Source organism: Neofelis nebulosa, chromosome 13, assembly GCF_028018385.1.
Source record: "Neofelis nebulosa isolate mNeoNeb1 chromosome 13, mNeoNeb1.pri, whole genome shotgun sequence".
Taxonomy (NCBI): Eukaryota; Metazoa; Chordata; class Mammalia; order Carnivora; family Felidae; genus Neofelis; species Neofelis nebulosa.
The window spans coordinates 7,387,838-7,402,291 of record NC_080794.1 but is presented as its reverse complement, the minus strand read 5'-3'; the positions used below and the strand labels follow the sequence as shown (position 1 = coordinate 7,402,291).

Genomic DNA, 14,454 nt, shown 5'->3' with positions numbered 1-14,454 from the left:
TGGGAGGATTTTTTTTTTTAACATTTATCTTATGTATTTTTTGAGAGAGAGAAAGAGAGCATGAACGGGGGAGAGACAGAGAGAGGGAGACACAGAATCCGAAGCAGGCTCCAGGCTCTGAGCTGTCAGCACAGAGCCCGATGCAGGGCATGAACTCATGAGCTATGAGATGTGACCTGAGCTGAAGTTGATTGCTTAACTAACTGAGCCACTCAGGCACCCCAAGAATGTTTCTTTAAAAATGGTTGATGTAATACTCAAATTTATAATCTGTAGCTTTGATTCATTTCTGATCTGGCATAAATTACGTCTCACAAGGTGTTGATAGTTAGTGATTTGCTGGATAATTAAACCATAGCATACTGGTCTTCACTGTGATAGGAAGATCCCAGTGTCTAGAATGAAAAAAAGGATTCCTAGAAGCTCCTAATATTATATCTGAAGGTGTTCTTGTCCTTCTTTTAATCCCTTTCTTTTCTGTCCACTTCTGGATTTGGTTAGTGTTTCAATAAAGGCCGTTGTACACATTCACCTTTTAGATTGAAGCATGGTTAACTGTCTTCAGATTGGGATATTTGACTACTTGCTAGCTATTTAGAAAATTTGGGTGATATTTGCTATGTGAAAGTTGGACTTCAGTTTGTGAATTCTAGGGATTTTAGTTTTATCTCCCAACAGAGTGCCTTATTATTTTTTTGTAGCATTATTTAGTTATATTTTTTTCACCACCCATAGATAAGGATATACTTAGGTTGATTTGCGATCTTACCTTTTTGTTACTGTGAATGATTACGTGCTTCATTTTCTTTTGTAAATGAAAAAAAGTAATCTTTTTGGCAGACTGGCTTCGCAGTGCTTGTCCTTACTCTTGTAAAAATCTTGATAATAATAGTGTTTACTACGTAAAAGGCCTCGTTCTAAGCACTGATGTGTATTGTTTAATCTTGTAGCAGTTCTTTGGAGTTGGTACTGTTACTAGCTCTGTTCTCTGGAGGAGAATAGTGAGGCCTGGAAAGGTTAAATTACCCAGTCGGTCGCACAGCTGGTAGGTGGGTAATGCCAGAATTTAAACCTAGATGTTCTGGTTCTTGAGTCTTTGCACTCTCAATATCCAGGCTCTGATTTAACAAGATGAACTTCTTAATGCAAAAATTATATTTGGATTATATATATTCTATTATATTTTCAGTAGAAACTGGAAAAAGTTTGTACCGAATAATTACTCATCTATAAAGGCCCTTTAGCATTGAGGAGGGCACCTGTTGGGATGAGCACTGGGTGTTGTACGGAAACCAATTTGACAATAAATTTCATATTAAAAAAAAAAATAAAAATAACAAAAAAATAAAAAGGCCTTTCAGAGATTATCTAGTTCAGTGCAGGTATGTTTAGAGTGTTTGAATTTGCATCTAGGCCAGAACCTGTATTTCTTACTGATAATCTGGAGTGCTTTTCACAAAACCAAGCTTCCTATCTAGGGTAAAATCTTAGGAGGTTTTAGCAGCAACTAAATATATTTTTTTTTCTTATTTAGGAGAATGTCGATGAGTCTTTCATAAAAGAAGCTGTTTTAACCCGATTAGGTGATGATAGTTTAGATGTTGTTTTGTCGGCTATAAATGCTTTTGAGGTGAGTGAATTTGTTGTTTGTTGAAATACACAATTTGTAAATATTTTCTCCTCATGTGATTCTCTGCTCTAGGCAGGAATATATTGGAAATTATTCCTTCATTGGAAATTTGTTCTCTTGAGAGCATAGACTTAAGCCTGGTTAAGGAAAGCTTATGGGAGAAATCAGACTGCACAACTTCATATTACATAGAAGTTCTTCAAAAGGGAAAAGTGTTTTATAAATTGTTATCGATAGTAAATACCTTGGGATCGTGGAAAATTGGCTCACGAATGCCACTTTTGAGAAATAGCTCTCATAAAGCCTTGAAATAGTTCAAGGACTGTTGGGAGACGAATTCTTTACAATTCATTATTTTTTTAAGTGTATTTAACAAGTACCGTATGCATTTGAAGCAGGTGAAAATTTACTTATGGCCGTTTTTTCCCCTTTAGATTTTTAAACAACACTTTAGTTCAGAAGTGACTGTTTCAAATCTTCTAAATCTCTTTCGAAGAGCAGAACTTTCAAAAAATAGGGGATGGTATGTATTCATTTCTCTTCATACTGTTTTGAATTGACAAAATTCTTATACCTGTTTCATTTTTTGTGTTTACATGTTTGCATTTTCTAATTTAGTTATATGGTCATGGTAGTGGAATGAATCATAATGTAATTCTTGCATCATATAAAAAATTAGGATTTGTGTGGCTTCATTATACTACTCTCTGAAATTTTTTCTTCATAAAATGGTGAAAGTCTATAATGTGTGACATAATACTGAAATCTGGGAAGTAGGGTAGTAGGGAGTTTTAGTTTTCATTTGAGTTTATTTTTTTTTTAAATTTTTTTAATGTTATTTTTGAGAGAGACAGAGTGCGAGTGAGAAAGGAGCAGAGAGAGAGGGAGACGCAGAATCGGAAGCAGCGTCAGGCTCTGAGCTGTCAGCACAGAGCCCAAAGTGGGGCTCAAAACTACGAACTGTGAGATCATGACATGAGCCGAAGTCGGATGCTTAACTGACTAGCCACCCAGGGTCCCTGGAAGTTTTAGTTTTCTACTTTATATAATTCTATTTGATTATTTTTTCCCGGGATAGTGTATTACTTTATAATGAAACACGAACTTATGAAAGTAAGCTCAGAGGCACATGGTTACCTTCTGTACTATTTGATGAGCTCATTTTTGGCATTTAAGCTTTTTTCATGGAAAAATGACTAAGTTCCTTAGAGGAAGAGAGGATGTCTTGCAGGTTTTTGTTTTGTATCCATCATATTTAGTTCTTACCACATAGTGTGTGTTCAGATTTTTTTTTAATTATGAGTGAGTCTGTGATTTCTAGTGGAGTTATATATAGTGTGACGTGTTTTATGTTATTATAGTTAGCCTAATGATTTTTCAAAAAAAAAAAGATTTGACAGAGTTAGTTTAAAATTGCTCTCCCAAATAACTCACCTTTTGGCATGGATTTTAAGTGATTGTGTTGGCTGTGTCTGAATAATGTGTTTGTTGAGACCAGGATAATGTCAGCTGAGCAGGGACAATGCAATGATTTGGGGCTGAATTTAAGTTTCCTAATGGGTTTCTCAGCCAAATCTGTTTGTGTCTTAGGTACAAGGTACTTGAGGTAGCAGCAGACATATTAATTAAGGAAGAGCTACTGAAAGAAAATGATCACTTGTCAAATCAGGTGGTGGTACATCTGCTGCCGTTTATGATTATCATCAGTGATGACATGGAATCTGCAGAGATGAAAATCGCTATATATTTATCAAAATCAGGAATTTGCTCTCTGCACCCTATATTAAGGGGCTGGAAGGAAGGTAAGAAATTCAGTTGCCTTGTAGAAAAAACACTTTAAATACTTAAAACAACAACAAATGTTGGCTGTAACTTATTTGAAATCACATTTGCTCTGTTCTGTGTCAGCAAGATTGTTTAAGATCAAAAATCTAAGATCAAAAACCTACAATCCTTGAGCAACAACAGATTTGAACTGCACAGATTCACTTAAATGTGGGTATTTTTCAATAAATACTGTACAGTACTCTGCATTTTCTCTTCCTTAGAATTATTTAAATAGTACTTTTTTCCTTCTAGCTTTATTATGAGACTACAGTATGTAATACATATAAGATACAAAATCTGTGTTGTTGATGTTATTAGTAAGACTTCAGGTTAACAGTAGGCTATTAATGGGTTTTTGAGGAATCAAAACTTATATGTATATTTTCAGCTGTGTTGGGAAGTGGGGTTAGTGCCCCTGTTCCCATGGTCCGTGGTCAACTGGACAATGGAAAGGAAGCTGACCCACACACAGATTCAGAATTGGACAAAAGGGAAAATACAGAGCAAACCTTCATAGGAAAATTATAAAACTTTTGCCTAAATTTCTTACTCTGTAGAATTCTTTAGGTGAGTATTCATGATATAAGGGCCCTGTGTTCATTTTTTTTTTTTTTTTTTTAAACAGCTCTTGAAAATGTGATTAAAAGCACAGAGTCAGGAAAGCTAATTGGTGTGGCAAATCAGAAGATGATTGCGTTATTGGCTGACAATATAAGTTCAGGGGATCCTTCTTCAATGTTAAAGATGGTAGGTTTGCTGTCAAAGAACACCCCTGGATTTCTCAGTGTTTGCTTCACTAGATTTTTTTTAAATAATGTTTGCATTTTTGACTAAGTATATTCTGCAGATTGTTTTATATCTTTTACGTTTTATATAAATTTTTTATTGTGGTTTTATATTGGACTAATAAGAATAATATGTACCTTTTTCCCTCCCTGTTTCCTTTTATTTAAAATATGAAAACCTGGGGGCGCCTGGGTGGCTCAGTTGGTTGAGCATCCGACTTTGGCTCAGGTCATGATCTCGTGGTCTGTGAGTTTGAGCCCTGCGTCAGGCTCTGTGCTGACAGCTCAGAGACTGGATCCTGCTTCGTATTTTGTGCCTCCCTCTCTCTCTGCCCCTCCCTCGCTCATGCTCGCTCTCTCTTTCTCTCTCTCTCTCTGTCAAAAATTAAAAAAATAAATTAAAAAAATAAAATATGAAATCCTGTTTTTTGTTAAAATAGCAAAATATCAAAAAGTTATTTTTTTGGTTTTTTTGCCTTAGTAAATAAAGCTTTGTCAAGGCATTAGGTGTATAATTTTAAAGCATTTATCTGGTTGCCAAGTGCAGTTATTTATGTTCATTATAATTCTGAATTTTTTAATTTTTTTAATTACTTAGAAGTCAGTGCTTACTGCTTTTTAAAGGCTTTGTATTTGTCATCTCACCTTAAATGTAATACCCAGATAGGTCTGGGGTAGAGAAAATTGTTTTATGTGAACTAAGAGCTACCCGTAATGGAGAATGTTTATTTTTCAAGGTGGAGGATTTAATAAGCCTTGGGGAGAAGGACTGCTTGAGTCTGAAGCAGAAAGTGACTTTTCACCTGGTCACGGCTGTGCTGGTTTCTTGCTGTTCATCTTTAAAGGAAACTCACTTTCCATTTGCAATAAGAGTCTTCAGTTTGTTGCAGAAAAAAATAAAGAAGCTTGAAGGTGTCATTACTGCAGTGGTAAGTAGTGCAAAGTGTCTGGAACATTGAGTAAAGTGGCAGTCTGGCTTGTTAATCACAGCAAAACTGAAAATTGGGGGCTGAAACGCTGAATCTTTGGATTCAGCTGAATGCTGAATTAGAAAAGTTAATTGAATTACAGAATGTCAAGGTCGTGATGTTTTATACCTAACGGTTGACTGTCCCCCTTATTATCTTTATTGGGTAGTTATCTGAGTTATGCATAACTATCCTTCATGATGAAGAATTCACTAGGTATGTCAGTGCTTGAATAAAATATTACTTCATTCTATTGTTTGCTAAGAATTGATCTTTTGTATTTTAATGTTACATCAGATTTGGATCTCACCAGCTTACTCTTTGTCTTTGACAGTATCAGCTAAGAAACATGTTTCAATTGTTTATATTTTTACCTAGTACCGTATCTTGAGGTAATAAGATTATTTCTTTTAATATCTGCCCCCTGTAATAGTATTTAGTTTTTATTTGTCCTCCATCATTCAGAGGGCTCTTCATTTTAGGATTTGCAGAATGAGTCAGCATCTTTTTCACATTTCCATATGCCCTCAGGATTTTACAAGTTCTGGTCATGGTCATTGTTACCTAAAATCATATAAATTTAAAAAGAGTAATAAATTTTTGTATTTTAAAAAAGTAGCCCAGATAAGCCCTTCTTGAATTCTTTCTTATCTTTTGCGGATTGTGGTAACCTGTAGGGTGTTTGCCCTTGGTGTTAAAAGTGTGAACAATTTGGATATATATATATATACATATGTATATATACACACACACACATACACATACACATATGCAGATAAAATGCTTTATATTTAGTACCCTTTCTGGGAATCATGGGCCTCTTTCTGGCTGTAGCAGCATATTGAGTCAGTGAAATCCCTCCAGAGAGACGTTCTCTTAGAAGTCTGGCTCTTTCCTTCCAGGTTACTGCTGTGTGCGCTCCTGTACAGAGTCTCATAATTTTCCTTCATATTTTCTCCTCCTTTTTAGTATCTGCAGTATAATTTCTAAACACCTCACATTTTGCTGCTTATTTGCAGAATTACCTGCAAGTTTGGAGATTTTACTGTGTACCCTCTTCAGATTACCTGTAACTGGGACATGAGAAAGGTCCCATTAAGGGTCTCTTAGAAATCCAGCTCCTTTCTGTGTAGAAGTGTGTCACTTGATAAACACAATATATGTGACTAACGTTTGTTTTTAGATGTGTGTGTTGAGAAAATATAGGTAACGTGAAACTGGATAACTTGGATCTTTTTTTTTTTTTTTTTTGTAAATAGTGATTGATGGTTGAATCTCTTTACAAACGTGATTGAAGCTTTTAATTCTCTCACATAAATATGCACATAGAGACACAATTTTGCATATTACCCAGACATACACATCCATTGCAGTTCTCCTGTGTATAACCCATGTTCAGAACCCCTTGTTTGTGTTGTCTTTGTCTCTTTTACCATTTCAGGAAATCCCCTCAGAATGGCATTTTGAGCTGATGATGGACAGAGAGATACCAGTGGAACTGTGGACACATTACATAGAACAGCTCAACACCGCCCAGAATATTGCTGTGGAGGATTCAGTTTTACTCATATTTTCACTGAAAAATTTTATTCATGCACTAAAGGCCCCTAAATCCTTTCCTAGAGGTAGGACAGAGTGTGACTTTCGAATGCGATACTCTAGAAATGGAACTAGTGTCTTGAGTGAAAAGTTCGCACCAGTGTGTCCACGTAAGTTTCTTTACCGTCTCTTTGTCTCCATGTCCGTGTAGAGGACGTGTGGTGGGACCCCGAACAGCTGCAAGAAGACAGCAGGGCCTATGTGCGCTTGCTCATTGGGCTCTTTGAGACGATACTCACCGGTGCTGATGCCGTTCATTTCAGGGTCCTGATGAAACTGTTCATAAAGGTACGAAGCTCCTCTTTTTCAGGCATACTCTTCCCTCTAAGAAGATATCGCAGGGTATTTTAGTTATGACAGTTTTAATGAAAGTGAAAATAATGTGTGCTGATTATGGTGAAGACTGTGCGCTGATAAACATGGCCCTGTGAAGTAGCGCTGTCGTGACACCAGTCGGTAGGTAGGACGCAGGTGCACTTTGACGCAGGTGCACTTTGTTGCGTGCCTGCTAGTGTGCTAGGCCCGTTAATGTGTTTCATAATCACAACAGCCCAGGCTGTTTGGTTGATGAGTGCCATTACCAGTGAGAAAGTGCCGTCCACAGGGCTGATTTAGCATATTATGCTACTCAGCTAAGAAATTTCAGTGACCTCCAGTGGTCGAGGCCTTTGTTCTTGGCTTCTTGCCCCTCCACAGCATTTGACACAGTTGGTGATGCTGACTCCATCTTTGAAGTACTTTCTTAATGAGGCTTCTCCAGCATCACTCGTCTTGGTTTTCTGCTTAGTGTTCTCATTTTGTTGTTGTTCGGTGTGTTCAAATGTAGAGTTGTAGCAAGTCCTTTGAATTCATTTGCATCCTTCTCATTGGTTAAGTGTAGAAAATTTTAAGTCATGAGACAGAGCAGCAGAACATTGCAATGAAATATTTGTTTTCTGTAATTACACACTAGTGAAAAGAGGATTTGGAACCAACCGAATGTGAGTAAAAATTAAACTTCCCTGTTGTTGATTTGTTCAATTTAGGTGCATCTACAAGATGTTTTTCAGTTCTTCAAGTTCTTTTCTGTTTTATGGACATATGGGTCTAGCCTTTCAAATCCACTTAACTGCAGCGTGAAAACAGTGCTGCAGACCCAAGCTCTTTATATAGGGTGTGCGATGCTCTCTTCTCAGAAAGCACAGAATAAACATCAGCTGGCATCTGTCTCTTCTCCAGGTATTGTGAGTAGCCTCTTACGTTCCGTCATGACCAATTTTAATGCTTTCTCTATATGTAGTTTGTGTGGATTGTACTTTGGAGAATTTCTTTTTAAGTAGAATGCTCATAGGGGCGCCTGGGTGGCTCTGTTGGTTGAGCAACCGACTTCAGCTCAGGTCATGATCTTGTAGTCCATGAATTCGAGCCCCAGGTTGTGCTCTGTGCTGACACCTCAGAGCCTGGAGCCTGCTTCAGATTCTCTGTCTCCATCTTTCTCTGCTCCTCTCCCGCTCAGTCTCTCAAAAATTAAAAAAAAAAAAAAAGAGTGCTCACTCACATGTGCACACACTCTCACTCACGTGCTATGTATACATGTAATTTATGTAGATGTGTGTGAACTGCTACATGTGTATAATTTTTTTATTTAAAATTTTTTTTTAACATTTATTTATTTTTGAGACCGAGAGAGACACAGCATGAGCGGGGGAGGGTCAGAGAGACAGGGAGACACAGAATCCAAAACAGGCTCCAGGCTCTGAGCTGTCAGCACAGAGCCCGATGCGGGGCTCGAACTCACGCACCGCGAGATCATGACCTGAGCCGAATCGGTCGCTTAACCGACTGAGCCACCCAGGCGCCCCTACACGTGTATAATTTATATACATATATGTAAACTATATGTGTGTATGTATAAACTACTTCTAATCACCAAAGCATAATAAAAATGGCAGATGATTAGTCATAGGTTGTTAATATCCTGCTCATTTTCTGAGTTTCAGCAGTCACAGGGTTATCTGGGGAAGCCAGATCATTTAGTATAGTTCCAATATTCAGCTACTTATAAAAAGGTCTCCACTCTGACAGCCTTCTTGGATTTGTCTCTTCTATCAGGTATAAGTCATTTTCAGGTTGGACACTCACTAATAAAACACTTATATTAAATTTATATTTTTTGATAAAGTGAAATTTGCAAATTTTGCAAAAGATGCAGAATTTCCTGAAGTTGATGAACATGATACTGAAAAATAGTTATTTACAAGCTATTGACAAATGAGAGAATCTGACAGAATTAGACCCTGTAGTGATTAAAGATGAGGAAATTGATGAGGATGATGGATATGATTGATTCTTCAAACCAGAAGGATTTTAATGTCAAAGGAACAAGAGTGGCTCTTGGGAAATTTGATTATGTTCTTGATTTTTTCTTTTTTTTTTTTATTCTAAAATCACTCTTTATAAATGTTCTGTGAAAGCAAAATGAACGATATATGCTTTTCCCAGAACAGTTTCTCAGTGTTTCTCTTTCATTAGCTTTGTGAAAGAGCACATAATTAATCATTATCATCAAGGTTTCATTAAATACAAGGTAAAGTATGTATTTAAATTTAAGTTTTTACTTGTAGAATAAAATCCCATGAATTATTTCATTACTACTTATAAAATTGCAGTCCCTGATTTTAGGTGGACTTAATTTAAGAAGGCTTTTTCAGGTTTTGTTTTGTTTTGTTTTTTTTCCTTTGGATGAGAAAGATTTACTGCACATTTTTAAAAACTTTAATCCTTTAATTAATATGTTATAGGTATTGTTCTATATTATTACTTAGTAAACACAGAAATTTATTTACATGCAAATGTCTGCAGATTATTCCATTGCATGGAAATAGCCTGATTTATTTAAATGGTTATTTTCTGTTAAAGGTATGTATATTTTATTTAGAGGTCATAGCTACTTTGATTTTCTAATTAAGTATAAAATGTCTATTATCTTTTGATATCAAAGGCAGAGGTTCCTGAGGGATAGATGTCTCTTTGTCTATAAATAGCAGGACCAAAAGACTTCACTTTTCCCCAGAATTGCTGCAAGATCGACTCCCTGTCTGCCCCTCTGCCTTGTCATCTGTTACCTCCATTCTTCCTAAAGAACTTTTGCATTTATGCTGCTTAGAAATGTCCCGGGGCGCCTGGGTGGCGCAGTCGGTTAAGCGTCCGACTTCAGCCAGGTCACGATCTCGCGGTCCGTGAGTTCGAGCCCCGCGTCAGGCTCTGGGCTGATGGCTCGGAGCCTGGAGGCTGTTTCCGATTCTGTGTCTCCCTCTCTCTCTGCCCCTCCCCTGTTCATGCTCTGTCTCTCTCTGTCCCAAAAATAAATAAAAAACGTTGGAAAAAAAAAAAAAAAAAGAAATGTCCCAGTAGTCCACTGAAACCAGGACAGGTGCACCTAATTCCCCTTAGAAGCTCAAGGCCTATGCACTGGAGTCCTGGAGGGCCAGTGTGGAAGGTCACTCAGTGCCCCCAGCCTCCGGGCACCCACTCCAGTGCACAGGGAGCTTCTGTCTGCACCTGCTCTGTAAGGACTCTGGGAGGTGCTGGTATTTGTTTTAATCTGTTTATTAAAAATGTGACACTGTTCAAAAGAAAAAGATACTGCAATATTAAAATATTACGGTACAGCATTTATGAATTTTTGTCAGTGGCTTAGGAATCTAACCAACATTTATTACTTTCTGTGGAGATATGCGTTCCAGGTCAGTCTTGCATATAGCGAGTTTTGTTAAATGAATGAACATTTAACATCATTTGTAAGATGTAGACTGCCTTTGGTTTTTTAATACTTGACCAATATAGTAAATGTATTCATAAGTTTAAAACCAAAGCTCAGTATTTTTTTCAATCTTTATGTAAAATATCCTATTTTAAATCTAAATAAAATGACTTGGGAAAACAGAGTCACATAGACTTTTAAACGGAAGAAAATTCCTAAAAGCTGATAGTTTTAATAAGGTAGCTTTTGTTTACCGTGAGTTCTAGTATTTAACTTGAAGGTGGTAACTGTAGTACTTAGTACTTTGATTTGTTTTTGCATTTGGATTTTTCTGGAAGCTCTGTACCACTATACAGGGAATTTTAGCAAATAGTGACTTGGCCTGAAGCTGCCCTTTGTGTGAATTGAAATTTCCAGCTGTTGCTGACTTTATTTTATAAATTAACCTTACAGAGACTGGGAAAGATTGCCAGCCTTTACATGACCTTCTCAGAAAAGTTTGACAGTTTGTTGAGCTCTTTCTTAGCATTCCAGAAATGGAATATATGGAATGGATCATTAGTAGCAAAATGAAAGTCACCACAGTTTGCCCCAGTAGATAGCATGGAATAAAGCTTAAATAACACTTACCGTGAGAGGAATTTAGGAGTCTTTTTATCCCGGAGACGTAGTTTCAAAAGACTTCAATCCAGTTGATCTTACAGATGCATTCTGCCAGATCTTGAAAGCAGGTTTTTCAGTGCTGTTGGACTGAGCAGGGCATAAAACAAAGGAGAGGTTCCAGATTCTTTGTCTAAAATGAGTATAACATTGAAAATTGACAACACTTAAGAGACAGAAACAAGACAACAGGCCAAGTTGCTTTGAATAATAATGCAAAATTTCTAAATAAAATATTTGTAAATTGAGTCCAGCATATTCTTAAAAAGCAAGTATCTGCCCAAATAAAGTTCATTCCAACAATATAAAATTGGTTCAAAATAAAGAACTCTTAATTGGCTATATCAGTGTTAAAGGATTATCATTTTCCAAGAATTTGAAAGGCATTCGATAAAAATCAGTAATTCTAATTTTGTGGCAGCAAAATAGGAGTAATGAGAAAAATACTCAAATCAAAAGCTAGCATCTTCATAGCAGAGTTGGGAAAACAAAAGCATTCCTGTTGAATCCATCACTATACTGGACACGGCGTTAGAAGTAGTAGTTGGCAGAAATAGCTGTTTGAGACACTGATGGAATGGATGAGTGATGAGGCTGTGGGATTCTTAGGTGCGTTATTAAATAGGACATCTGAGGCTAGCTGTTTGAAAACATGTAAATAAAAGTTTGACTCCATCCTTATTTCCTTAGACAAAATTTCACATGAATTAAAGATTTCACATTAAAAAAGAACAACATAGCTCTAGTGTTAGAAGAAAACATGGAGTACGTGTGGCCTCTCTAAATATTTAATATAGATTCACACACTTGAACAGTTCAGAGCAGGGACGGCCTCTCTAAGCATCATACAAAATTAGAAGAAAAGTGGGACTGAAACTTCTACGTTATAAAAAATTACAGGGGTGCGTGGGTGGCTCAGGCAGTCAGGTATCTGATTCTCGATTTTGGCTCAGGTCATGATCTCATGGTTTGTGGGATCAGGCCCCACATCAGGCTCTGTGGTGCTTGGGATTCTGTCTCCCTGTCTCTCTGCCCCTCCTGTTTGTGTGCGCGTTCTCTCAAAAGAAATCAAGTTAAAAAAAAATTCTAAAATACGATTAAGGACAAAGTATTTGCAAAGTATGGTGCACAATGAGAAGTTTCCTCTGCACACTTACCAAGACGTATGTATGTATGGAGATGCTTGTTGTAGCAGTTTTAATGCTGAAAGACTGGAAGCAGCTGAACTTACCAGTAAGATAATGGTTTAAATAATATAGAAAATGCAATGGAGAACAGTACAGTTTTAAAAGAATGATTTAGAAGAATGATATACATACATAAACACCCACACACACCCTTGGGTGGCAAACAGTTCCAAATAAATTTGAAATGTGATAGTTCTTGAAGCAGGGTGTGTGCATATGTACACCCCTGTGCTCTGCTCTCATTTGTGTGTTTTCAAAAGGGTGAGCTCGCATATATCTAACATTTTTCTAGAACGGTAAACATAATTAAACAGTGAATGGTCTTGAGAGAGAATTTCAGTGGGGAAGAAAACTTCAACATATCCCTTAGGTGCTATTTCAGTTTTGTACTGTTTCAGTTTTTTAAATTGCTACTAAAATTGTTTTCCCTTTGGTTTTAGTGGTGACATCTCTACTCATTAATCTGGGAAGCCCCATAAAAGAAGTACGAAGGGCCTCCATTCTTTGTCTCCAAGCCCTCAGTGGAGTGGTGTCTCATTTCCATCTGGTAATAGATCATTTGGTTCCTAAAACAGAGGAGATCACCTCAGATGCCACCTATGTTACTCAGGTAAATTCCTCCGCAGAGAAGGTTGAATGTGTGCACTCCTCTATGGACACACGAACAGTTTCCTCCTCCTTTGACATTTTGCTTTATAGGGATTTTGATCGACTTAAGTCACTGAATTTAGAAACTGATGGCGATATCCATACATCTTTCTCCTCCCATTTTTAAAAGATAGGAGTACATGGGGCGCCTGGGTGGCGCAGTCGGTTAAGCGTCCGACTTCAGCCAGGTCACGATCTCGCGGTCCGTGAGTTCGAGCCCCGCGTCAGGCTCTGGGCTGATGGCTCGGAGCCTGGAGCCCGTTTCAGATTCTGTGTCTCCCTCTCTCTCTGACCCTTCCCCGTTCATGCTCTGTCTCTCTCTGTCTCAAAAATAAATAAATGTTAAAAAAAAAAAAAAAAAAAAAAAAAAAAAAAAAAAAAGATAGGAGTACAATGTTTCATTCATTTCTGCTCTGCTTTCTTTGGCTAAAAGGCCAGTATTTGGCTTTTAATCATAAGCTAACTGAGAGGTATTGGTACCCTTTCCAGGGGAAATGAAAAATGATAAGTAGCATCACATCATTTGAAAGAATCTTCCATAATTAACACCTTTAGCCTTTGTAGTTCCTTAGCTCTTTTTCATCCAATTTTCTTTTTGGTGCCCTAGGATTTGGCTGCTTTATTTGAAGAACTGCGGAGAGAAAAGAAACTAAAATCTCATCAGAAATTATCAGAAACTTTGAAAAACCTACTTAATTGTGTATATAGTTCCCCATCTTATATTGCAAAGGATTTGATGAAAGTACTTCAGGAAGTCAGCGGTGAGGTATGTGCAGTTCAGGCGGCTTGTAGTTTCGTGTGTTCTTACTAAGCACTGTTGGAGCTGCTCATCGTATCTAGGAAGATGTGTCCAAGAATTAAACAGATGCGTGCAGCACACTCAGAAGTGAAAATTCTCTTACTCGTTTGGGAGGGGGAAGCATTATAGTGTAGAAAAAGACACAGGATAAAAAAGCAAATATTGTGGGGGTTTTTTCCTTTTTAAAATTGTGTGTTATCCCTACCTAATCAGTTACTTGATTTTAAGTGAATTTAAAAAAACATGGGGGGAAACACTGAAGAGGCACTGCTAAAAAATTGTTGGTTTGTGTCTTTTCTTCAGGTGAAAATCTTCCACAAGGTAATAGTTTTGGACATAAGCCTGTGAACGTTCCAGAATCGTTTGTTCATTTTTTAAATGTATGTGGTTGACCATTTTTCTGGGGGGAAGGTCCATAGCTTTCATGATGTTGTTAAGGAAGCCTGTGATCCCAGTGAAAGAGGTTGTGAAGCACCTGCTTCTGTGAAGGAGCATGCTGGTCAGCACAGGAGCACCTCTTCATCCTAGGGTTCCAAAAATGCCTAGATGCTTCGCCAGTCTGGGACTGACGACAACTTGGAGAACTGAAATGGGATAAAGTGGTGTGGA

General features: G+C 37.4%; 1 protein-coding gene across 1 annotated transcript in view; it reads left to right on the top strand.

The window, feature by feature from the left end:
* HEATR1 (HEAT repeat containing 1) overlaps nt 1-14,454 on the top strand; it is a 51,205-nt gene that overhangs the window by 12,608 nt on the left and 24,143 nt on the right. The window contains exons 13-22 of the mRNA XM_058696244.1: nt 1,535-1,630; nt 2,065-2,153; nt 3,221-3,432; nt 4,083-4,204; nt 4,980-5,171; nt 6,652-6,835; nt 6,961-7,097; nt 7,835-8,027; nt 12,839-13,008; nt 13,654-13,812. Of these exons, the coding sequence (XP_058552227.1) occupies nt 1,535-1,630; nt 2,065-2,153; nt 3,221-3,432; nt 4,083-4,204; nt 4,980-5,171; nt 6,652-6,835; nt 6,961-7,097; nt 7,835-8,027; nt 12,839-13,008; nt 13,654-13,812 (1,554 nt within the window). The remainder of the gene's footprint in view (nt 1-1,534; nt 1,631-2,064; nt 2,154-3,220; nt 3,433-4,082; nt 4,205-4,979; nt 5,172-6,651; nt 6,836-6,960; nt 7,098-7,834; nt 8,028-12,838; nt 13,009-13,653; nt 13,813-14,454) is intronic.